The following is a 24,683-nucleotide window of genomic DNA, read 5'->3' on the forward strand; positions in this document are numbered from 1 at the left end:
TTACCACAAAAATAAACAGTACGGAGATCTCAGCAAATAATAAAACATAATCATTCATTGAAGTGCCTCTTGCAAAGTAAAGTGCAATTCATCAAGGAGTCTATTGCCAACAGTTACTGTAGGTTAAGACTTAACCCCTTCAGATTGTGCCATAGCCTTGCCTGGCAATGAGTTCTGGATTTTTCTAGAAAGTGGTCAGTGCATTTACTTTTAGCGATATTATTTTGGATTATACCTAGCCCCGTCCTGAAGGATTATACCTGCCTCTATCTGTTCCTCCACTTCCCATAGCTCCAAGCGGCAAAGTCAGTGTCATCTTGGGAAAGGGTTTGATAGCCCCTTTTCATGGCCCTCTGTGCACGGCTCACAGCCCCAGGGACCCAGGTTCGATTCCAGCCGCGGGTGACTGTGTGGAGTTTGCACATTCTCCCCATGTCTGTACGGGTTTCCTCCCACAGTCCAGAGATGTGCAGGTCAGGGTGGATTGGCTGTACTAAATTACCCCAGGGATGTGTAGGCTAGGTGGATTAGCCAGGGGAAAACGCAGGGTTAACTCGGAGGGTTGGTGTGGGCTGAATGGCCTGTTTTCCCTACTGGCCTGAGCAAGACCCCACAAGCACTGATGTGATTAATGCTGGCTGGGAATATTGGATAGGATTCCTGTTCCTTTTTGAACTACAGCCATAGGATCGTGTATGTGTGTCCCACCCGAAGACCATACTCCTTCAGCAGCACACAGCGAGCGTCCACTTGGATCTACTGAGCCTTTGGGTTCTGGGAGGTTACTGCAGGTCAGGATGACTGCTACATACCGGGAAGGGATGGTACTGTTAACCGTCAAGGTCCTTGCAGAGTGAACTCTTTCACTACCAGAGGCACAGGGGGGCTTGTGTGAGGCTCGAGCATTTGTATCAACAACGCAAAACCCAGAACGAGGCTGTTTAGCCAGTCTGGTCTTGGCGTTTGACATTCCTCCTTCACCCTCGCACCTCTCTCCAGCTTCCCCATAGCTCAGTTGGCTGGACGGCCGGCTTGTGATACCAACAGGGGTGGGTTCGATTCCTGCCTTGGGTGGAGATCACCCCCTATGAGAGAAATCTCCCTCTCAAATCCATCTGGGGAGATGGGGGAATGATGACTCTGGTTCAGCTCACCGCCAGTTGTCCATCTCTCTCTCTCTCTCTCTCTCACTACTGAGACACTATATTGACTTTTAATGGGAGTATATACAGCTTAACTCCTTCCCAGATCCCTCTTCTCCCCACGCTGTGTGTGAAGAGGTTACTACTGAATGGGGTTTTGCAGGAACAGTGTCCATTGATGGTTTCAGACCAGCCCAGTTTGGGGACCGTTTGCTCAGGGGTACGTTTAGTACAACACAAAAAGAAACAGGGTCGGAGAGTGAGGCGTTGGAAAAGTACAGCCGGTCGGGAGGCATCCGAGGAGCAGGAAAGTCAACATTTCGGGCATAAGCCCTTCATCAGGAATGAGGTTTATGGGCCATGGGGGCTGAGATACTAATGGGAGGGTGGGTTGAGGCTGGGGGAAGAAGGTAGCTGGAAATGGGATAGGCAAAGGGAGGTGGGGGGGGGGTGGGGTGATGCTGGTGATGATGATAGCTCAGAGCAGATAGGTGGGAAGGAAGATGGACAGGTCAAGAGGGTGTTGCAGAGTTGGGAGGTTGGGACTGGGATAAGGTGGGGGGGGTGTTGGGGGAAAGGAAGTGGGGACTGGGATAAGGTTAGGGGGAGGGAGATGGGGACTGGGGTGGGGGGGGGGTGGGCCTGCTACCAGAGAGATGGGGACACATTACAGGAGGTTGGAATGAAAAAAAAAATGATAGGAATGCCTCTTTTCTATGAGCATCCAGACAAGAACCCAGAGATGCCCCACCAGGGAGCAGCAAAGCTCAGGACCCACCCAATGAAGAAAAGGCAGCATTCTGCCAAAAAAAAACACAAACTTCAAGCAACCACAGTAAACTCCCAAACAATGAAAGGAAATTGGCTTGGTCAGCGCATCAGTGTCATGCAGGCAGTCAGTGTGACTCACACCACAGCACGAGAGGTTGGCTCCAAATCTTCTAATGTTGGAGATTTCTACAGCAGCCAGCTGTTAATCTGACAGTCTCCAGGCATGCAGGCAAGATGAGGGAAAGCTTTGGTCACACAACTGTACAATTGCAACATCAAACACCGATGGCAGGCACACAGCAGACAGGAAGGACTCTCCCTGGCATTGTAACCACTTGGTAATAGTTTGCTGCTGTTGGGTGCTCTAACACTCCACTGCAGAGTTCCCCATCCCCTTTTCCCTACTCCAAGAGAGCAGGCCAGTTCTGCCCAAGTCAGATATTCCCTGAAATTCCTCCCCCACCCCCCCCCCCCCCCCCCCCCGCCGAAGTGAAAGAGGGAGGATGGTGTTGGTGATGGAGCTGCCAACAAACTACCTTCCCCTCCCCACAAAGCCCCAACAAATCCAAGGAGTCAACTTTTCACACAGAGAAGGACTTCTGGCCAACCACAAACCAGCACTCTCGGCCGAGTGAAGAGTGGCCAAAGCAATTCTGGACTCTCCACCCATGAGCTCCCAATAGAGCCTAATGTTCGCTTGACCATCGCATTGAGGGCTCTTTGGGGTCATAGTTCCCATGACCTTTGCCCACCCTGCCTGTTACCAGGTCACACCTGCCCTCCTCAAATCTCATTTGACCCCCAAAGCAATGTTCTCATCGATTCTCCAGTGTTGGTTGGAAGAGATGGCTTGACCACGCCCTTGGTCAGTCAGTTTGTGCACATTCTTGAGAATAGCACTGGATCTAATCTTCTGGAACTCCAGGTACGTTTGATCCATTTTCAGACTGAACGTCTCTATCCACAGGGCATGGTGATTGGAATCATATCCCAATGGGTTAAAATGACCAACAGATTTCTGCTGGGACATTAACAGACAGTAACTCTACAGGACCCCGAGAGAGCGAAAGTCTTTTCTCAAGATATCAGCTTCCTCCAGTGCCAGCTGAAGCAGCCTGATGTTCCTCTCAGGGTGGCTTGGGGTGGGGGGGGGGGAGTCTCCTCATCAACATCTTTGGTTTCCCATCTTCATCAGGTGACCCCCCCCCCGTTCAGTATTTGTTGATGACGCTGCGTTCCGAACTCTGAAAGGAGCTGATCTCCCAGCGGTCAAACTTGCTCTTATTGAAGTCCGTCTTGCTTACAAGCATGGTGTAAAGTTTCCTCAAGACCGCCCTCCGGAGCAGGATGTACACCCAGGGATCCAGGATCTGATTCCAGGATGCCATCCGCACGCCGAGGAAGCTCAACCAGGAGAGCTCCTTGACAGTCCGGATGCTGTTCAGGCCGACGGTCACCTGGGGAGGTCAAACAAAGTGAACACTTTACCAAACAGCGAAGGGAGATACATTAGCCGTACGGCCATTCAGCCCATCTTGTCAGTGTTGATGCTACACAAGGGCATCCTCCTCCCAACCTCTCGGAGATATTCAAAGCCAAAACTGCAGCCATTTTGAACAGCAGCCTGTACATTGTTCTGCTGTGAGTGCGTCGCGATAAGGAAGAAACCACACCAAACAAATCTCTTCAGGACTTCTAACGATGAAAATAAACTAAACTTAATCCAGTTTCTCTTCACAGCATGGAATCAGACCCTTCGGTCCAACCAGCCCATGCTGACCCTAATCCCAAATTAAACTAGTCCCACCTGCCTGCTCCTGGCCCCTATCCTTCCAAACCTTTCCCAGTCATGGATTTATCCAAATAGCTTTGAAATGTTTAACTGTATCCACATTCACCACTTTCTGTGGAACGTGGATCCACACATGAACCACCCTCTTAAAAACAAACCTGGCCCCTCATGTTCCTTTTAAATCTTTCCCCTCACCTTGAAAACATGCCCCCAATTTTGAACTCCCCCACACTATCATTCACCTTACCTCTGCCCCTCATGATTTTAGAAACCTCAATAAGGTCACCCCTCAGTCTCCAACGCTCCAGGGAAAAGAGTCCCAGTGTTTCCAGTCTGTTTTTATATCTCAACATCCTGGTAAATTTTTCCAGAGCTCTCTCAGTTCAATAATATCCTTCCTGTCACAGGGTGACCAGAACTGGACACATTAATCCAGAAGAGACCTCACTAACATCCTGTACAACCTCAGTGAGCAATGGAGGCAAGTGTGCTAAACACCTTCTTAACCCACCCTGGCAACTCGGACAAACTTCAACGTGTTATGTATCTGAGTCAAGACGTCTCTGTTCCATTACTTCCCGATATTAAACTCAGCTTTAACTTCCCCCTTCAGTCATCTCCACCAGCTCCTACACCCCCTCCCTATCTCTATAACCCCCTACAACCCCTCCCCATCTCTGTCCCCTCCTCCACCCCCAACGCCCCCTCCCCATCTCTGTCCCCTCCTCCACCCCAACGCCCCTCCCCATCTCTGTCCCCTCCTCCACCCCCAACGACCCCTCCCTATCTCCGAAACACCCTCCAGCTCCCACACCCCCTCCCTATCACTGACCCCTCCTCCAGCCCCACCACCCCATCCATATCACTGTCCCCTCCTCAAGCCCCTCCAACCCCTCCCTATCTCCGTCCCCTCCTCCACAAACCCCTCCCTATCTCCGTCCCCTCCTCCACCAACCCCTCCCTATCTCCGTCCCCTCCTCCACCCCCTCCCTATCTCCGTCCCCTCCTCCACATCTCTGTCCCCTCCTCCAGACCCTACGCTCCCTCCCTATCTCTGTAACATCCTCCAGCTCCCACACCCTCTCCCTATCTCTGACACCTCCTCCTGCCCCTCCAATCCATCCCTATCTCTCTCACCTCCTCCAGCCCCTACAACCCCTCCCTATCTCTGTAACAACCACCAGCTCCCAAATCCCTCCTTATCTCTGACCCCTCCTCCAGCCTCCTACGTCCCTTCCCTATCTCTGACATCTTCTCCAGCCCCTCCATATCACTGTCCCCTCCTCAAGCCCCTCTACCACCTCCCCATCTCTGTCTCCTCCTCCAGCCCCCGCACCCCCTCCCTATCTCTGACCCCTCCTCCAGCCCCCACACCCCCTCCCTATCTCTGTCCCCTCCTCCAGCCCAGACCCTGAGCTCTGGGATTCTGTCACTTATCCTCACCACCACCACCACCACCACCACCTTCCCTCCCCTGCCCCCCCACTGATGCCATGCTGCACGGCAATGCCAATACCCACCAGAAGAGGGCTCCAGCAGATGCAGGACACCATCATGATCCCAATTAATTGGATGACCATTTCGATGTCGTGGGATTTTGCTCTGCGGTTACAATTCTGCTTCTTAATCCTGGCCTGGATGAGGGTCACTCCACTGATAGTGTTGCAGACCAGTGAGACCAACAGGGCCATCACTCCCAGGAGACAGAAGAGCAGGGCAAAGGCATCCTCTGTCCAGTGCTGGACAGGGCCTTGCAGTCGGATGAAACACCAGGTCCTTGGGCACTGGATGCCATATCGGCCAAAGTTCAGGAAGGGCAGGAAAGCGACGAGCCCGGCCGTCAGCCAAAGGCAGAGCACGGCCAGCTTACTCCTGGTGGGGGTCACCACGGCGGAGTGGAGCAGGGGCTTGGTGACGCCTACACACCGCTCGATCGCCATGACGCAGCCCAGGAAGAGCGGGCACAGGCCAAAGAACACCAAGGAGCCGCCCAGGAACTGGCACATGGGCCCAGCGCTGACGATGTTCTCCGAGTAGAGCCGCAGGACCAGTGCGCCAGGGATGACGTGCCCGACAAAGTCAGTCAGCACCAGGCTGCTGGCGAAGAGCAGGAAGGTGGCCTTGGATCGCCTGCGGAACCGGGCGTAGGATTTGATGAGGATGACGAGGGCGATGATGTTGGACAAGGCACCCAGAGTCATTGAGAAGCTGGGAATCGCGACAGCCATGGACGAGTTGGTAGGCTTCCATGGACACAGTACAGGGTTGGTGTTGTTCTGGGATAGGCTGCTGTGAAGGAGGCTACTGTTGACCGTAGAGCTGCTGTTGCCATTAACAAAGCCTTGATAGAGCACTGTCATGTTCCCATATTGAGCCATTATTTATCTCCTCATGTCCATAGCCAATACAAATCCATTGATGCACCTACTGAGAGAAATGAAAATGATACATTATAATATAAACACAAATTCTTTATTACAGTACATAAATTTTATGTAATATTATATTAACATAGCATTAATATATATAAACTGGAAGGTTCAGAGGAGATTTACCAGGATGTTGCTGGGTATAGAGGGTTTGAGTTATAAGAGGAGGCTGGGACATTTTTCACAGGAGCATAGGAGGCTGAGGGGTGACCTTATAGAGGTTTATAAAATTATGAGGGGGATAGATACAGTGAATGGCAGGTATCTGTTCCCTAGGGTAGGGGAATTACAAGACTGGGGGGCATATTTTTAAAGAGAGGAGAGAGATTTACAAAAGACATGGGGGCAATTTTTAAAAACAGAGGGTGGTCCATGCATGGAATGAACTTCCAGAGGAAGTGCGAACTGGGTAAAGTTATAAAGGGAAAGGTTTAGAGGGATATGGGCCTGGAGCAGGCAGGTGGGACTAGTTTAGTTTGAGATTATGTTTGGCATGGACTGGTTGGACCGAACGGTCTGTTTTTGTGCTGTATGACTCCATAAAGGGTTAAGTTAATTTTTACAAGACAAAGACACCGAACAACAACATCCAGAAAGTCATTCGCTTAAGGGCCAACTATCAGCAATCGCTTAGACTTTGAAAAGTTTTTCAGAGCAATGCATGAAAATGTGATATCTAACAGGAGTTGAGAAACCAGGTCTGTGGCATTGAGAGCTTCACTCTGAGCCAGTTCCACGTCATTTCACCTCAATCCCTCCTCAGGTAGCACATTCGAGAGATTTCATTCTCCGACCTCAATCTAGTCCGACATTCCTGAGGGAGTGCTACACAGTTAGAGGAGCTGCATTTTTTCAAACTTCCAGCTCAGCACTGTCCCCATGACTTGTCCGACCTGCCTATCTTCTTTTCCACCTATCCACTCCACCCTCTCCTCCCTGACCTATCACCTTCATCCCCTCCCCCACTCACCCATTGTACTCTATGCTACTCTCTCCCCACCCCCACCCTCCTCTAGCTTATCTCTCCACGCTTCAGGCTCACTGCCTTTATTCCTGATGAAGGGCTTTTGCCCGAAATGTCGATTTCGCTGCTCGTTGGATGCTGCCTGAACTGCTGTGCTCTTCCAGCACCACTCATCCAGTATCTCTCTCCCTGATCCCAACTCCAACAGGCAGCACAGTGGTTAGCACTGCTGCCCCACAGCGCCAGACACCTGGGTTCAGTTCCTGCCTCAGGCGACTCTCTGTGTGGAGTTTGCTCCCCGTGTCTGCATGGGTTTCCTCCGGGTGCTGTAGTTTCCTCCTACACCCCAAAAATGTGTGGGTTAGGTGAATTGGCCATGCTAAATTGCCTGTAGATTTAGGTGAAGGGGAATGGGTCGGGGTGGTTTGCCCTTTGGACTTGTTGGGCCAAAGGGCCTGTTTCCACACTAAGTAATCTAACTTCCTCCCTTTTTTTTCTTAAACATTCACAGGATGTGGGCATCACTATCGAGAACATTTATTGCCCCATCCCTAATTGCCCCAGAGGGCAATTAGGAGTCAACCACATTGCTTTGGGTCTGGAGTCACATGCAGGTCAGACCAGTTAAGGATGGAAGATTTCCTTCCCAAAAGGACATTACTGACCCAGATGGGGTTTTACAATAGTCAACAGTAGCTTTCTGTTTGGTCAATATTAGGTTTCAATTCCAGATTTATTTAACTCAATTTCAAGTTTCAGCTGCTGTGGTGAGATTTGAACCCGATTACTTCACGTTCCTGGCCAGCTATATAACCACTGTGCTACCATTCTCTCACTGTCCCCATTGCACTGAGTTAGCCTGAGAAGCAGCAATCTGCGGACTGGTCTCAATACAGCCAGGTTCCAGAAAGAAAAAATAAACTGCACATGAACTGAAATCTGCAGGTGATTTATAAGAGTGAGTGCGTGAGTGTGTGTGTCTGAGGGGAGTGTGTGCGTGTGCGTGTGTGTGTGACCCTTTCACCCCAAGGTTTTAGTCTTGGAAACTGGCCATGCATTTGTGTTTTACCAACTGTTTTCCTGTTACTGACTAACAGAAGGGGATTATACTCTTAAACACAACTTTTCCAGTTTACAAGTAGCCGCTGGGGAGAGTTCTCTGGGCAGGAGATTCGTGTCAACACTAACCTTTAATTAGTTTCTCTCGTGTGGCTATAGATAACTATAAAACTCTGTTTGAAGTGATGGGAAGACACAGCTGTGATGAATATACTCTGGAACATAACCAGAGTCTCACTCCCTTCCAGGATTTGAGGTAAAATTTGATGGGCAGAGAGATCTGGGAGTTCAGGTCCATTGTACCCTGAAGGTTGCTGCACAGGTGGATAGAGTGGTCAAGAAGGCATATGGTCTGCTCGTCTTCATCGGACGGGGTATCGAGTATAAGAGCTGGCAAGTCATGTTAAAATTGTATACGACATTGGTTCGGCCACATTTAGAATACGGTGTACAGTTCTGGTCACCACATTACCAAAAGGATGTGGACACTTTGGAGAGTGTGCAGAGAGGTTTTATGAGGATGTTGTCTGGTATGGAAGGTGCTAGCTATGAAGAGAGGTTGAGTAGGTTAGGATCGTTTTCATGATTAAAAAAAGGAGATGGGGTGGCGACTGAGGTCTACAAAATCATGAAGGGTATGGACAAGGTAGAGAGAGATAAGCTTTTCTCCCACGTTGAGGGATTCAATAACAAGAGGTCACGCGTTCAAGGTGAGAGGTGAAAAGTTTAGATTAGATTACATTACAGTGTGGAAACAGGCCCTTTGGCCCAACAAGTCCACACCGACCCTCTGAAGCGCAACCCACCCATACCCCTACATCTACCCCTTACCTAACACTACGGGCAATTTAGCATGGCCAATTCACCTGACCTGCACATCTTTGGAGTGTGGGAGGAAACCGGAGCACCCGGAGGAAACCCACGCAGACACGGGGAGAATGTGCAAACTCCACACAGAGAGTCGCCTGAGGCGGGAATTGAACCCAGGTCTCTGGCGCTGTGAGGGGGATACACGCAGCAAGTGCATTATACAGAGGGTGGTGGGTGTCTGGAACACATTGCCAGCAGAGGTGGTAGAGGCAGGCAACGGTAGATTCATTTAAGGTGCATCTGGACAGATGCATGAGTAAGTGGGGAGCAGAGGGATACAGATCCTTAGGAGTTGGGCAACAGGCTTAGACAGTGGATTTGGATAGGCTCAGGCTTGGAGGGCCGAAGGGCCTGTTCCTGGACTCTAAATTTTCCTTGTTTGTTCTACCCCTGTCCCCTTAAACACATTACTGGTGTTGACTACACAGGGGGGGAGTGGGTCCCAGATTCTCCCGCTCTGTGTGAGGGTGGTGTCCCCGTGTATCTGCTGCCCTTGCCCATTTGGACGGGAGTGGGTGGTGGGTTTGGAAGGTGCTGCCTTGGGGAGCTGGGCTGCCTCCCTGACCCGAATAGCTGGGTGCGTCGAGAGTCAGAGGTTCGGGTGAAAGTGACCCGCGGGGACCGACTTGGTGGCTTGAGCTTGTGTGATGAAGACAGGATACAGCTGGAAAGCAGCGAAGAAAACAAAAAACCCACCATCAACATGAACGAACCATCAGATTGGAGTTCCTGTGTGTTGGGGCACAAGTTCCCAGCCCAGCCATCCTGTCAATTCCAACTCATCGCCACTGGGAGGCAGCATGGACTGGGATGGGACATCAAGCTGCTCCCTGGCAGCGTTTATACACCGTGTTTATGGAGCACTCACACTCCCAGACTATAAGTACTTGCCGTGCCAGTGACACCCCCCTCTCAATAGAAGGAAAAGGCCTGCTTTTCAAATACAGCAGTCAGCCTGCGCCAGCTCGTTTCAACCACTTGAACATTTATTTTTCTGAACGCAGGGTCACTGGGTAAGGTGGAGCCACGTCTGACAGACTGAGGCATGAGCGATGGGTGATGTTGTTTCACGATCCTTAAAAAAAAACTCATTCACTGGATCAGGCATTACTGGCTGGGCCCAGCATTTATGGCCCAGAGGGCAGTTAAGGGTCAACCACATTGCTGTGGGTCTGGAGTCACATGTGGGTAAGGATGGCTGTTTCCTTCTCCGAAGGACATTAGTGAACCAGATGGGCTTTCCCCCCCAATCGACAATAGATTCATGGTCATCATTAGACTCTTAATCCCAGAGTTAGAGTGGGTTAACTGTCAGTCAACTGTTGGTGTGCAAAAAAAAATCCACAGGACCAGCAATGGTTTCAAGTTTAACTCAACTGTAACTTCTACGAAGATTTTATTGACTGGGGGTTTAAATCCCCCTGTGCACTATCTTATAGTGATTAGGGGTGGCACAGTGGTTAGCACTGCTGCCTTACAATACCAGGGACCTGGGTTCGATTCCAGCCACAGGCGACTGTGTGGAGTTTACACATTCTCCCCGTGTCTGCGTGGGTTTCCTCCCACAGTCCAAAGATGTGGAGTTTAGGGTGAGATTGGCCATTCTAAATTGTCCAATGTGCAGGCTGGGTGGGTTAGCTATTAGAAATGCAGGGTTATAGGGGGTTGGATGCTCTTCAGACAGACAGTATGAACTCGATGGGCCAAATGGCCTGCTCCCACACTGTAGGGATTGTAATTAGAAGGAAGGAGGTGGCCATTCGGCCCCTTGAGAACTTTCCATCGATGAGATCTGCATCCCCTCCAAAAGGCATTCAATACAGTACTAGACAGCAGAGATCTAGAGGCAAGTGATAAGTGATGGGATAAAGGGGTTAGTAGCAACAATATTGGTACACATTTCCGGAGGGAGAGGAAACAGATTAATAGTTAATAAGTATTGGTCAGGCTAGATGAAAGCTTTTAGTGGAATTCTCCAGGGGTCGCTAATGGAATTTATATATTCCTGAAATCCATTTATAATCTACGTCCAGTGCACTGGGGATAATTTCAAAGTTTGCTGCTTAAGATCATTGTAATCACTGCCAAATTCCAAAGGTGCCCTGCTGGAGGGGGTAGGTGAACCTCAATGTTGGGAAGTGTGAGGTGATGCTTTTTACTGCAAGGAACATGGACAGACATTGGGAGGCAACCATTCTAAAGGGGGGTGCAGGGACAGAGGGACCTGGGTGTGTATACAAAAGTAAGTGATTACAAGTTCCAGGACAGACAGAAAGAGCTGCAAAAAATAACTAGAGCAGCTTAGAGTACAGAGCAGGGAGTTACAATTAACTTATACAGAACACTAGCTAGCTCTCTACTGGAAGATTGTATAGTTTAGATAAGATGTGAACACATTGTACGAGAGGTTTATGACAATGATTCTGGGAATGAGAAACTTCAGGTATTAGGGAAAATTGGAGAGGAGAGAAGGTGAAGAGGAGAAGTGATAGCAAAGTTCAAAGTCAGAGGCTTTTGGGCAAAGTTGGGGGGGTGGGGGGGAAGAACATGTTCTTTCTTGGAAAAGGATTGAGAGTCAGAGCACACAATTTGACAGTAATTTGTAAAAGGAACCCCAAATGTTAAATGAGGAAAAGAAATCTTTTCACACAGCGAGTGGTTAGGGAGTGGAATGCACCGTGCTGGAGGCAGGTTCAGCCAAGGTCTTCAAGGGCTCATTGGTGGTTGTTTAAACTGAAACAAAACATAGGGTTTTGGGGAAAGAGAAGGAGTTGGCACCAAGTTAAAATGCTTCGAGACTGAATGCAGACCTGATGCTTTCTATCGGAATTGAAACAGCTCACCTAATCATGATCTTAACTTCAAATTCCTTACTATTTCTGAAGACGTCTGACTGACTTACAGCTAAAATCCAGCCTAACTCAACTGCCAGCAACACCTCAAACCTGTCCACCCGTGTACTTTTGGAGTTCTGTGCTGAGCCCCACCACAGTATGCAAGGTTTTGGGTGAGCTGTGAACTCAGACTTCGTCCCCTGCACGCTGCTTGCTGGCATAAGTTTCCAAATATTAGCAACAACATTGTTCTGACCCTCAAAGTGCTCTCCCCCCAGTCTTATCTCCACGAAGGGGAAGCATCGTCTCAGAATCCAGCCTGTCAACTCCCCTCAGGAAGGTACACACCCCAAGAAGATCGCCACTTACTCCAAGTGCCAAGACACACTCTGTCTATCCACCTTTTCCTCATGAGATAAACCCCTTTGTGGCAGGGATCAGTCAAGTGAACCATCTCTGAACTGCTTCCAACGTTAAACATCAAAGTTGTAAGCCATTCTGCCCACAGTATTTGCCCTAGCCCTTTGAAAGAGCTAACCCCACTCACTAAGGCATACAAGGGTTTGGACCAAGTGCTGGAAGGTGGGGTTAGAATAGGTAAGTGGCTGTTTTTGACCAGTGCAGCACTGAAGGGCCAAAGGGACTTTTGGTCTGCTGTAGACCTCTGGCTGTGACAATGTTACACACAACACACACACCGATTGGCCATAGAGCAGCAAAGTTTTGCTTTTTGGTACATAGTTATTAAACCTTCTGGCACCACCTTTCAGAAAACTCATTGCTAAAAATGTACTGATCACTCTGGTGTTTTTATTAATCTCCTGAAAACACTGTCCATTTGGCTAAGATGCTCATGCCCTCCACCCCCCCCCCCCCCCACCCAACCACTTTACTGGAAACAGATCCCCTTTATTGACTCTCTGCATCCACTCCATTTAACACACGAGTACATACTCCTGGTTATTTTATCTGTTTAAATGTTGACATTCATATGCCAGAGCAGGTTAAAAATGGAAACACTGAGCTCAGTCCAGTGTTGGCTTTCCTGTTGATCTGAGCAGGAGATTGCAATGTTGCTGACTGCAGGAAATAGCTGTGACATCCGTCAGTCTCCCAGTACAGGAGGTCAGTGAGGCCTCCTCTGCAGTACCATGTGCAGTTCTGGCCGCCCCGTTATGGAAAGATTATTACCGAGCTGCAGAGGGTTCAGAAGAGACTTACCAGGACGTTGCTAGGAATGGAAAGTTTGAGCTAAAAAGGAGAGGCTGGGACTATTTTCCACTGGAGTGTAGGAGGTTGAGGGGCGACCTGATAGACGTTTATAAAATAATGAGATCTAGAGATAGAGTTAGTGGCAGTTGTCTTTTCCCTAGGATGGGAGATTTCAAGATTAAGGGGCATATTTTTAAACAGGTGAGAGGAGAGGAATTTTAAAAAGACATGAGGCAAATTCCTCCCTCCTCTCTTCACCCCCACTCCCCCCCACACCCCCTGAGGAAGTGGTGGACATGGGTATAATTACAGTGTTTAAAAGACATTGGGATGGATACATGAGTAGAACATAGAACAGTACAGGCCCTTCGGCCCACGATGTTGTGCCGAGCGTTTATCTCAATCTAAGGTCAACCTCACCTACACACCCCTCAATTTACTGCCATCCATGTGATTGTCCAGCAGTCGCTTAAGTGTCCCTAATGTCTCCAACTCTACCACCACCACTGGCAGTGCAATCCATGCACCCACCACTCTCTGCATAAAGAACCTACCTCTGACATCTCCCCTCTACCTCTCTCCAATCACCTCACAATAGTGACCCCTCATGACAGCCATTTCTGCCCTAGGGAAAATCTCTGGCTATCTGTGCCTCTCGTTACCTCGTACACCCCAACCAAGTCACCTCTCTTCCTTCTCCCAGTGTGAAAAACCAGAGCTCACTCAACCTCTCTTCATAAGACATGCTCTCTAATCCAGGTCGCATCCTGAGAAATCTCCTCTGCACCCTCTCTAAAGCATCTGCATCCTTCCCATAATGAGGGTGACCAGAACTGGAAACAATATTCCAAGTGTGGTTTCACCAGGGACTTGTAGAGCTGCAGCAAAACCTCACGGCTCTTAAACTCAATCCCTCTGTTAATGAGGCCAAAACACCATATGCTTTCTTAACCATATAAACTTGGGTGGCAATTTTGAGGGATCTATGTACATGGACCCCAAGATCGCACTGTTCCTTCACATTTCCAAGAATCCTGTCTTTAACCCTATATTCAGCATTCAAATTTGACCAGGTTGACCTCCATCTGCCACTTCTCAGCTCAGCATCGTGTCAATGACATATTGCAGCCTATAATAGCCCTCGATATGGTCTACAACACTACCGACCTTTGTGTCATCAGCAAACTTACTAACCCATCTTCCACTTCCTCATCCAAGTCATTTACAAACACTACAAAGAGCAGAGGCCCAAGAACAGATCCCTGCGGACACCACTGATCACCGAGCTCCAGGCAGAATACTTTACATCATCTACCACTTGCTGTCTTCTTTTGGCCAGCCAATTCCGTACCCAGACGGTCATCTTTCCCTGTATCCCAATCCTAACTTTCTGAATGAGCCTACCATGGGGAACCTTATCAAATACCTTACTGAAATCCACTGACACCACATCCACTGCTCAACCTTCACCAATAAGACTTGGGAGGGATGACCTGCCCCTCACAAAGCCATGCTGACTATCTTTAATCAAACTATGTTTTTCCAAATAGTCATACATCCTATCTCTCAGTCTCCTTTCCTTACCACAGACGTAATAGAATAGAAACAGAATCCCTAGAATGTCGAAACAGGCCCTTTGGCCCAACACCAACCCTCTGAAGGGTAACCCACCCAGACCCACTCCCCTACCCTAGTATCCAACATTTAACACTACAGGCAATTTAGCATGGCCAATTCACCCCAACCTGCGCATCTTTGGACCAGTAAGACTGACTGGTCTGTAATTCCCAGGGATTTCCCTATTCCCTTTCTTGAACAGCAGAACATTTGCCTCCCTCGAATCAGCTGGTACTACTCCCGTGGAGAGAGAGGATGCAAAGATCATCACCAGAGGTGCAGCAATCTCATTCCTCGTTTCCCATAGTAACCTTGGATATATCTGTCCGACCATCTATCTTGATTGTTCAGCATTTTCAGCACATCCACTTCCTTAATATCAATCTGTTCAGGCCTATTAACCTGGTTCATCGTGTCTTCACTACTAACAAGGTCTCTCTCTAGTGAATGCTGAAGCAAAAAACTCATTTAGGGCCTCCCCTACCTCTTCATAGTTCCCTCCACCATTCCTGATAGGCCCTACCCTCTCTGACCATTTTCTTATTCCTCACATACGTGTAGAACTCCTTTGGGTTTTCCCTAATCCTTCCCACCAAGGCTTTCTCATGCCTCTCCTAGCTCTCCTCAGTCCATTTTTGAAGTTCTTTCCTAGCTATCCTGTAAACCTCTAAAGCTGTGCCAGATCCTTGCCTCATTAATCTTAATTAAGCTTCCTTCTTTCTCTTGAAGAGAAGCCCCTCTTCGCTTGTCATCCAAGGCTCCTTCACCTTACCATTCTCTTGCCTGTCTCAGTGGGACAAAGTTATCCAACACTCACAACAAGTGCTCCTTAAACAGCCTCCACATTTCTGTGGTGCCTTTCCTGTAAAACGGTTGTCCCCAATTTATACTCCATAGCTCCTGTCTAATCGCAGTATAATTTCCCCTCCCCCAATTAAATAGCTTCCCACACTGTCTGCTGCTATCCCTCTCCATGGCGATGGTAAAGGTGAGGAGGTTGTGGTCACTGTCACCGAAATGCCCTCCCATCGAGAGATCTGACACCTGACCTGGCTCATTGCCTAGCACCAAATCCAATATGGCCGCCCCCCAGTCAGCCTATCGACATATTGAGTCTGGACAAAAAACTGCCTCCATCCAGACCATCTGCACTAAGGAGGTTCCAATCAATATTGGGGAACTCATGACAATAACTCTGTTACATCTGCACCTTTCCAAGATCTTTTATCCAATCTGTCCTTCCATTTCTCTGCTGCTATTGGGGCGTCTATAGAAAAATTCGGTGACTGTTCCTTTCCTGTTACTGACGTCCACTCTTCCTCAACAACCTTCTTTTCTGCAGTTGTGATGCCATCCCCCTCTACTTTCACTCCCCTCATTGTTTTTAAAAGACCTAAACTCTGAAACACCCGGCAACCGTTCCTACCCCGGTGAAATCCATGTCTCCATTATGGCCACAGCATCGTATTTCCAAGTACTGAACCATGCTCTAAGTTCATCTCTTATTCCTGACACTCCTTGCATTAAAACAGACACTCTAACCCATCCCTTTGCCCATCAACAGTGTATCCTTCCTGCCAGACTCTCTGCGTTCTATTTCTGTCCCTTCACCAATTACCCTCTCCTCTGATCTTTAGCTCAGATTCTCATCCCCCTGCCAAACTAATTTAAACCCTCCCGAAGAGCTCTAGCAACTCTCCCATTCAGGACACTGGTGCCCCTCCAGTTTAAGTACAACCCATCCTTCAGGTACAGGTCCCACCTTCCCCAGAAGGTACCCCAACGATCTATGTATCTGAAGCCCTCCCTCCTGCACCAGCCCTGTTAGCCACGTGTTTAGCTGCACTTGCTCTCTGTTCTTCGCCTCACTAGCACGTGGTACCGGTAGCAATCCTGAGATTACTATCCGCTTATCCCTGAAACTCCCTGAAATCACTTGTTGGACCTCTATCCTTTTGCAGACTACGCCATTAGTGCCAATGTGCACCATGACTTCTAGCTGCTCACCCTCCCCCCTTCAGCATCTTGTAGACTCGATCAGAGACATCCCGGATCCTGGCACCTGGGAGGCAACATAGCTTCCGGGAATCCCGTCCAAGACCACCCATCTAACTACAGACTCTCCTACCACTAGCACTTTTCTATTCTTCCCCCCACTTCCCTTCAGAGTCACACAACAGGAAAGGTTTGGAGGGATACGGGCCAGGAGCTGGCAGGTGGGACTGGTTTAGATTGGGATTAGGGTCAGCATGGACTGGATGGACCGAAGGGTCTGTTTCCGTGCTGTATGACTCCATGACTTCCCTGCGCCACCAGAGGCTAACGCTCCTGATGGAGCAACGCTGAAGGAGTGCTGCACTGTCAAAAGGGGCTGTCTTTCAAATGGAAGATTAAACCAAGGCTCTATCTCGGAGGCAGATGGTGTTATTTGTAAAAGAAGGGGGGAGGAGGGAATTCTCTCAATGTCCTGGCCAATATTTATCCTGAAATCAACATTTAAAAACAGAATATCAGATCACTCATTGCCTTGTTGCTTGTCCAAGTTTTTGCTACATTACCCACTTTGCTAGGGAATCAATGAGCTGGAGACTGGTTTGGGATGCAGGGAGATGTTGATAATAGGAAGGGTTTAGAGGGATATGGGTCAGATGCTGGCAGATGGGACAAGGTCAGATTGGGATGCCAGGTCAGCATGGACAAGTTGGACCAAAGGGTCGGTTTCCGTGCGGTACATCTCGATGACTAACTCTGGGTTCAAATCCCACACGAGCTGAGGTTACCACAAAAGACTCCCTTTCACAACCTCAATCCTCAAGTTGAACTACCACCAGTCATCTCTCTGTTGAGTGGGACAATGGTGCCTTTACTTCATCTACGTTACCAGTAACCTGTGACTGTACTGATCACAATGACCATGATGAAACTCTAGAAGCTTGACACCATCCAGGACAAAGCAGTCACCTGACTGGCACCACATCCCCAAACATCCACTCCCTCCAGCACCAACACTCAGTGGCTGTGGTGTCTACTGTCTACAAGATGCACAGCAACAAATGGGAAGCTCCTTTCACAGCAGTTTCCAAACCCACGATCTCTACTTTCTTGAAGGACAAGGATAGCAGGAATAGGGGAGAACCACTCCTGGAAAATTTGCCCTATGTCTTGTTTTTTAAAAAAATCTCTCCTCCCCCCTGCAGGCCAAACACCATTCTAACTTGCACCAATCTCCTGGAGTTTTTTTTAGATTAGATTCCCTACAGTGTGGGAACAGACGCTTCGGCCCAACAAGCCCACACCAACCCTCTGAAGAGTAACCCACCCAGTTCCATTTCCCTCCGAATGATGTACCTAAAACTGCGGGCAATTTAGCATGGCCAATCCACCCTGACCTGCACATCTTTGGACTGTGGGAGGAAACCGGAGCACCCGGAGGAAACCCACGCAGACACGGGGAGAATGTGCAAACTCCACACAGACAGTCGCCCGAGGCTGGAATCGACTCTGGCGCTGTGAGGGAGCAGTGCGAACCACTGAGCAACCATGAAGATAACATGCTGTGGTTAAAGGGGAACCAATAGATGTTCAATTTCCAGATTTCCAAAAGGCACTTGGTAAGATACCACATCGAAAACTATTGCAGCAAGTAAAAACACAGCTCCGCAATTGATATAACATTTTCTGGATATACACACTGAATGAATGACTGTGCCAAGTTTACTAATGACACAGAGATAGGTCAGAAAGTAAATGGTGAAGAGCACACAAGGACATTACAAAAAGATATTGACAATTTCTTGACCTTGATTAGTGCACGTCCTGCTTAGCTATAACCCTGCAACCCTTGCTCTGTCTGAGCACCCCATGGTCTGTATGTCCTCGTTTGCTATGATCTGTCTGTACTGCTCGCAAAACTGAACTTTTCACTGTACCACAATAAATCAAACCAAATGGAGGGAGCACGCACGGAAAAATGTATTTTAGCAGGGAATAAAAATGTAACTACCTACTTCAGCAGAAAGAATAAAACATAGTGTATTATTGAAATACTGTAAGGGGAGATTGCTGAGCTTTGAGATGCAGCGGGATCTCAAACAGTTTCATATGCAGTTCCAGCCAATAATAATTTAATGGAATTTTATCATTCATTCATCAGGAAAAAGAATGGAATCCAGGAATAAGGAGGTTATTCCTATTAGTTTACAATTAAACCTGTTGGACTATAACCTGGTGTTGAGTGATTTTTAACTTTGTCCACCCCAGTCCAACACCAGCACCTCCAAATTATTGAGGGAGGATATTATTAGATGGGAAGCCGTTCATAAAAGACCTTTTCCCAGCTATCATTACTCTGAGGGAGGGTCACTGGACCTGAAACGTTAACTCTTGATTTCTCTCCACAGATGCTGTCAGACCTGCCGAGCGTTTCCAACTATTTCTGTTTCTGTTCCTGATTTACAGCATCCACAGTTCTCTTCTGATTTTTATTTAGTACAAAAAGCAACATTTTCCCAGCTACTATCAGTTCTGAAGGAGGGTCACTCAACCCGAAATGTTAACTGTGATTTCTTCCCACGGACGCTGCCAGACCTGCTGAGCTTTTCCAACAAATTTCTGACTTTGTTCATAAAAGCTGTTTCTTGACTCAAACCTGGAATTGACGGGTACCTTATGAGGAAAGAGTAGACAGGCCAGGCCTGTATCCATTGGAGGCAGGGGGGCTTGTTTGAAACAGATAAGATCCTGAGGGGCCCTGACCAGGTGAATATGGACAGGATGCTTCCTGCTGTCGGAGAGTCTGGAATTAGGGGTCACTGTTTAATAATCGAAGGTTGGCCACTTAAAACAGAGATGAGGCTAAAGGTTTTCTCTCAGAAAGTGATGAATGTTGGGAGGTCTGTTCCTGAAAGTACTGGTGAAAGCGGGATTCTCCCAATATGTTTAAGGCAGAGATAGATGGATTCTTGTTAAGCTGGGGGGGGTCGGGGGGAGGGGGGGGGGGTGAAAGGTTATCAGGGATAGGCCGTGAGGCAGGTTTGAGGTTACACCAGAATACTTCATGGTTCTACTGAACAGTACAGCAGGGCCAAAGCACTGAATGACCCAATCCTGTTCTTGGTTCCTATGTTTATATGCTCATATGATCATTGTTGCTGGGTCAAAAATCCTGGAATTCCCTCTCTAAGCACTTGCGGGTGTCCCTATACCCCCTGGACTTCAACAGTTCACAAAGTCAGCTCACCACCACCTTCTGAGGGGCAACTAGGGATGGTCAGATAGCTCACTGTGGATCATGAAGGAACCTCAAGTTGTACAGTGGCTGAATTAGGCAGCTCAGAAGTTTGTCTCTCCCTCAAAGATTTTCCTGAGCCTCATTTTCCCCTCTCTTTTCCTGCTGATTGTATGGATCCATTAAAAGGATCCTGACATGTGTCTATCTGTGTGTGTGTGTGTGTGCCTATTTCAGAGTGTGCATGTGTCTTTCTCTGTGCGTGTGTCTGCTTCTGTGTGCCTGTATGTATTTCTGCGCATGTCTCTGAGTGTGTCAGTGGGTGTATGCATGGATCCCCATACCCTGTCTGTATGTGTCTCTCTGAATGTGTGTCTGCATCTACCAGCATGTGTGTGTGTCTGTGCACGCGCCAGTTTCCCTGTCCCTGTCTCTGTTTATGTTCCTCTGTTTAGCTTTTTGCCATTCACTCCCTTTGCACTTCATCGCTTCAGGTTGTTTACTCTGCTCTGTGTACTTTTTGTAAGCTTCACTTGATATTCCTCTGCAATTCTTTGGTCTTTCCACCATCTCCGTTTCTTTCATTTGTTCATTCATTCTGTTTCCCTGACACTCTTTACAAAGTTGTCTTTATTTCCTTTCTGTCCATACCCTTCCCTCTATGAAGACCTTTGTCTCTCTCTCGAATATTTTCCTAAACCTTACTTCCTTTTTTCCAGCTGATTGTATTGATCCATTAAAAGATAAACAAATCTGTAGCTGCTTCCAATACTTGGGAACCATTTGAGGGTTAGTAAGATAACAACAGCACAGGAACTTCATTTATATAGCACCTCAAATGTCATGAACAATCCAGAGGCACTTCACAGCAACACAGAAACAGAGTGCACACATAAGGAGATGGTGATTGAAAACTTGTTGGAAGAGGGTTTGAGGAATGTCCTTAAAAAGGAGGAAAGTGAGACAGGGGAGGTGGAGGAGTGTAGGGGGGGAATGCCAGCATTTGAAATCCATGCACGAGCAGTAGTAATGGAGAGATTAAAGCGAGGGGATGCTAAAAAAGGGGTCGGAGGTAGAAAAGTGAAGATATTTCAGAGGGCTGTGGGGCCAGAGGAGATTATAAAGGGGACAGGGGGTTGGGGGAGGGGAGGGGGAGGGAGCAAGAAGGCCATGCAGGAGTTCAAACACAAGCGTGAAGGTGTTAACAAAAACAAACTGCTGGAAAAGCAGTGGAATGTTTACTGAGGTTATCACTTCCTCTCTCAACATTCACTCAGTTTGTAAATCCTTCCAACTGCGTGCACTTTGGGGCTTGCTTTGAGAAATGAATTTGATGAAAGTGTGAACATTGAGAGATTGTCTGACCAAGGGCGTAAGTAAATCAGCGAGGGGGTGGGAGGAGAGGAGGAAAGGGGAGTAAGTGTGTTTACGCAGAGACAGCGGAGTTTTATCATGCTCACGGGTGCACTTCAAATTCAATAGAATCAAAATGGGACAGTTTCCTCCGGGTGCTCCAGTTTCCTCCCACAGTCCAAAGATGTGCAGGTCAGGTGAACTGGCCATGCTAAATTGTCCGTAGTGTTAGGGAAGGGGTAAATGTAGGGATATGGGTGGGTTGTGCTTCGGCGGGTCGGTGTGGACTTGTTGGGCCAAAGGGCCTGTTTCCACACTGTAAGTAATCTAAAAATGTCACCCAGTGGCCTGTCAATGGGAGGAGGATTACACCCTTCCATTTCCACCCCCCCCACCTCCCCTCCATTAAAAAGATGCAGATTACAACACCAAATCAGTTAGTACGGACAAGCACATACTCTGTACTTTCACCCCACGCCTTTTGGGGTGTGGAAAACTCCCCTGACTCCCCTGGTCTCGCTCACCAGCAAACTGCTGGGTTTGACACCTCTGGCGGTGATAGAGCCCCACCACCTCCCCCACAGGCAGGCAACTGTAACTGCAGCGTGACTGTTGACATTGGGATTTTCTGTTTTGACAGTGGGCGCAGATTTGAGCACAGCTCACCAGGATGAAAGCGAATTTTGCGGACAGCAAGCACGGTTCACCGCAGTGGGGGGGGGGGCAGGTTTGTCAGATCCAAAACGGTCATGGATCAGCAGGAGGAACTTGTATTCATGTAGCACCGATTGCTACACTCCCCAATTAAATACCTTTTCAAGGGTCGTGCCCTGTTGTGACATAGGGAAGGGAATTGGCGTGCAGCAACATTCCACAAGTAACAAACTATTTCAAACAGTGTGTCTCAGTCTGTCAGCTTTTGTTCTTGGAGAATCTGCAAACGTCACACATTCAACAACTTGATAATCCGGTTCAAGTGAGAATTGTTGGCAAGGACACCAGGAAACTAGTTAAAAATCATACAACAACCACCTAATAAAGGAGCGTCGCTCTGAAAGCTAGTGCTTCCAAATGAAGCTGTTGGACTATGACCTGGTGTGGTGTGATTTTTAAACTCTGCCCACCCCAGCCCAACACCGGCCCCGCCATGTCATGACCAGGAAAGGAGGCACTGCTTTTCTTCAGCTCACCCTGAAGGATTTTTCTCCCTCTGCCTGAGAGGGGGGGACACTGGCTTTGGTCGGGACAGCAGCCTCTGACAGCTCAGCACTGCCCGAGCTCTCAATCTCTCGCAAACAAACAAAAACAAAAACACAGCACATTGCTGGAGAAGCTCAGCAGGTCTGGCAGCACCCGTGGAGAGAGAAAGCACAGTTAGTGTTTCGGGTCGAGAGACCCTCCCATACAATGAAGTCCCTGAGCCTGGAGGAGGTGTTCAGTTCTCTGGAGTGAGAGGACTCTGGAGCTGCAGGTCTTTGGAGGTGCGGGAGGGTTTGTGGGGAGGGGCTGGGGAGGTGGGCTGTGTGGGGAGGGGGAAGAGGTGGGCTGTGTGGGGAGGGGGAAGAGGTGGGCTGTGTGGGGAGGTGGGCTGTGTGGGGAAGTGCAGGAGGGTTTGTATGTGGGGGGGTGGTCTGTGAGAGAGGGGCAGGAGGGTTTGTGTGGGGGTGGTCTGTGTGGGGAGGGGCAGGAGGGTTTGTGTGGGGGGTGGTCTGTGTGGGGAGGGGCAGGAGGGTTTGTGTGGGGGGTGGTCTGTGTGGGGAGGGCAGGAGGGTTTGTGTGGGGGGGTGGTCTGTGAGAGAGGGGCAGGAGGGTTTGTGTGGGGGGTGGTCTGTGTGGGGAGGGCAGGAGGGTTTGTGTGTGCGGGGGACTTGTGAAGAGGGGAAGGAGGGTTTGTGGGGGTTGTGGGGTGGGGGGTGAGCACCACCCACTGAACCATGAACAGAGTTGACCTTGTTTTAGTGAAAGTGAGCAGGAAGGAGTCACATACAGTAATGTCAGCTCCAATTTTCACTAGTCTGCCTGTTCCCAATCTCCCCCCTCCCCAACTCCACACCACTCTTTCCCCATCGCCTGGCAAACCCCGGAAGGTCTTAATCCGATTGACAGGATCGCTTTGGGGGTCACCCTCAGGATCACAACGACCCACTGTAGAGAGCAGAAGACTTCCCGTCATCTCCCTGTGTCAGAAACCTTGGGAATCCTCTGTCACTGACACACGAGTCCCCTTTATTCACTCCAGCTCCTGTATTTAAACCGCCTACCTTTAACCCTCCTCTTCCAATGCCCTGTGGGCAGCTGCAGCAGCAGAGACGCCTGTTCCTAAACTCTTTCCCAAACCCACAAAACCAGATCTTCAGAAAGAACCCCCAACCCCACCACTGTCCTGGGCTGGAGCTTGAGAACGCCTAACTGATGTGCCCACAGAGTGAGGGGCGGACTCTCTCTACGCTCACAGTGCTGTTGAGAGAGAGGGGGTTAGTGAGCAACTCGATCCTATAGGAGATGGGGAAAGAGTGGAGGGGTAGGGGAGGGGAAACTGGGACCAGTTTCCTACCTGAGGGACAACTGCAGAGCAGCCAGACTGCAGGGTTGTGGGGGTGCTGACCACATTTCCAACTGTATCTCTCTCTCTCACACACACACACACACTGCAGTCTACACTCCGAAAACGCAAGCTGGAAAATAACAGAGGAACTCTCTCTCCGTTTGTGGTTTCCTTTGCAAGCTGAACACGCGAAAACTTCTGAGGGGGGGGGGGAAGAAGGTTGGCAATCGAAATGAACTCGCCTTCCTTCCAAGTTGCCACCAGATGCATCAAAGCGGCCTGCCAGGGACCACCACAATGTCCATCATCGCTGGGAAATCTTCACCCACCAGTTCACTAGCCAGTCCTCAGGCTCAGCCTTTTTCTCATCTGGGCTCCTTGAATCAGCGTGTCCACAGGAGAACAGTCCTGACTTTGACTCTCTCTCTCTCTCTCTCTCTGTGTCCTCCTATATAACTAAATACTGCCTCTGCTCCCAGCCAATAGGATCCTCAGATTGCAGTCAGAACTGAAATATTGCAACCACGCACATCAACAAACTTCCAGATTGACTTTATTCCCAGCTCGAGTGAGTAGAGCCACTTTCACATGGGGAGAGGAGAAGATTCCTGTCTCCCCAAACTTCTATCCAGTCTCTGCCTTTCTCAAACTGTGGGGCTGCCTGGTCACTAGGAAAACTCTCTGGTTTTAATCAGCTGGTGGTTGTGTAAGTGTGCTCCACTTCCCAACATCTGGAGGAGCCTGAGCTAATGGTTCAGGGGACAATCCCGGGCCTTTCCCAACTCTCTCTCGCTGCGCTGGGGTAGTGCCAATAGCATGTGCTGGGAAACGCAGTGAGGAGACAGACCCTGGCTGTGGGGGTGGGGAG

At 49.0% G+C, this 24,683-nt stretch overlaps 1 protein-coding gene across 7 annotated transcripts; it reads right to left on the minus strand.

The window, feature by feature from the left end:
* Positions 1-2,389: 2,389 nt before the first annotated feature.
* On the minus strand, positions 2,390-24,226 carry LOC140468154 (prostaglandin E2 receptor EP1 subtype-like). 7 transcript variants are annotated; one of them, XM_072564361.1, is made up of 3 exons: positions 24,145-24,226; positions 5,226-6,132; positions 2,390-3,370 (listed from the first exon to the last, which is right to left on the minus strand). In XM_072564361.1, exons 2-3 carry the CDS (start codon positions 6,081-6,083, stop codon positions 3,125-3,127), a joined length of 1,104 nt encoding a protein of 367 aa, XP_072420462.1. In that variant the 5' UTR covers positions 6,084-6,132; positions 24,145-24,226; the 3' UTR covers positions 2,390-3,124. The 7 variants fall into 7 exon arrangements, with proteins under 7 accessions (XP_072420462.1, XP_072420463.1, XP_072420460.1 ...); XM_072564362.1 differs by having other exon boundaries at positions 5,226-6,129; positions 24,145-24,221; XM_072564359.1 differs by having other exon boundaries at positions 5,226-6,129; positions 24,058-24,220.
* Positions 24,227-24,683: the final 457 nt, after the last annotated feature.

The sequence above is a fragment of the Chiloscyllium punctatum genome, chromosome 46 (genome assembly GCF_047496795.1).
Source record: "Chiloscyllium punctatum isolate Juve2018m chromosome 46, sChiPun1.3, whole genome shotgun sequence".
Lineage (NCBI taxonomy): Eukaryota > Metazoa > Chordata > Chondrichthyes > Orectolobiformes > Hemiscylliidae > Chiloscyllium > Chiloscyllium punctatum.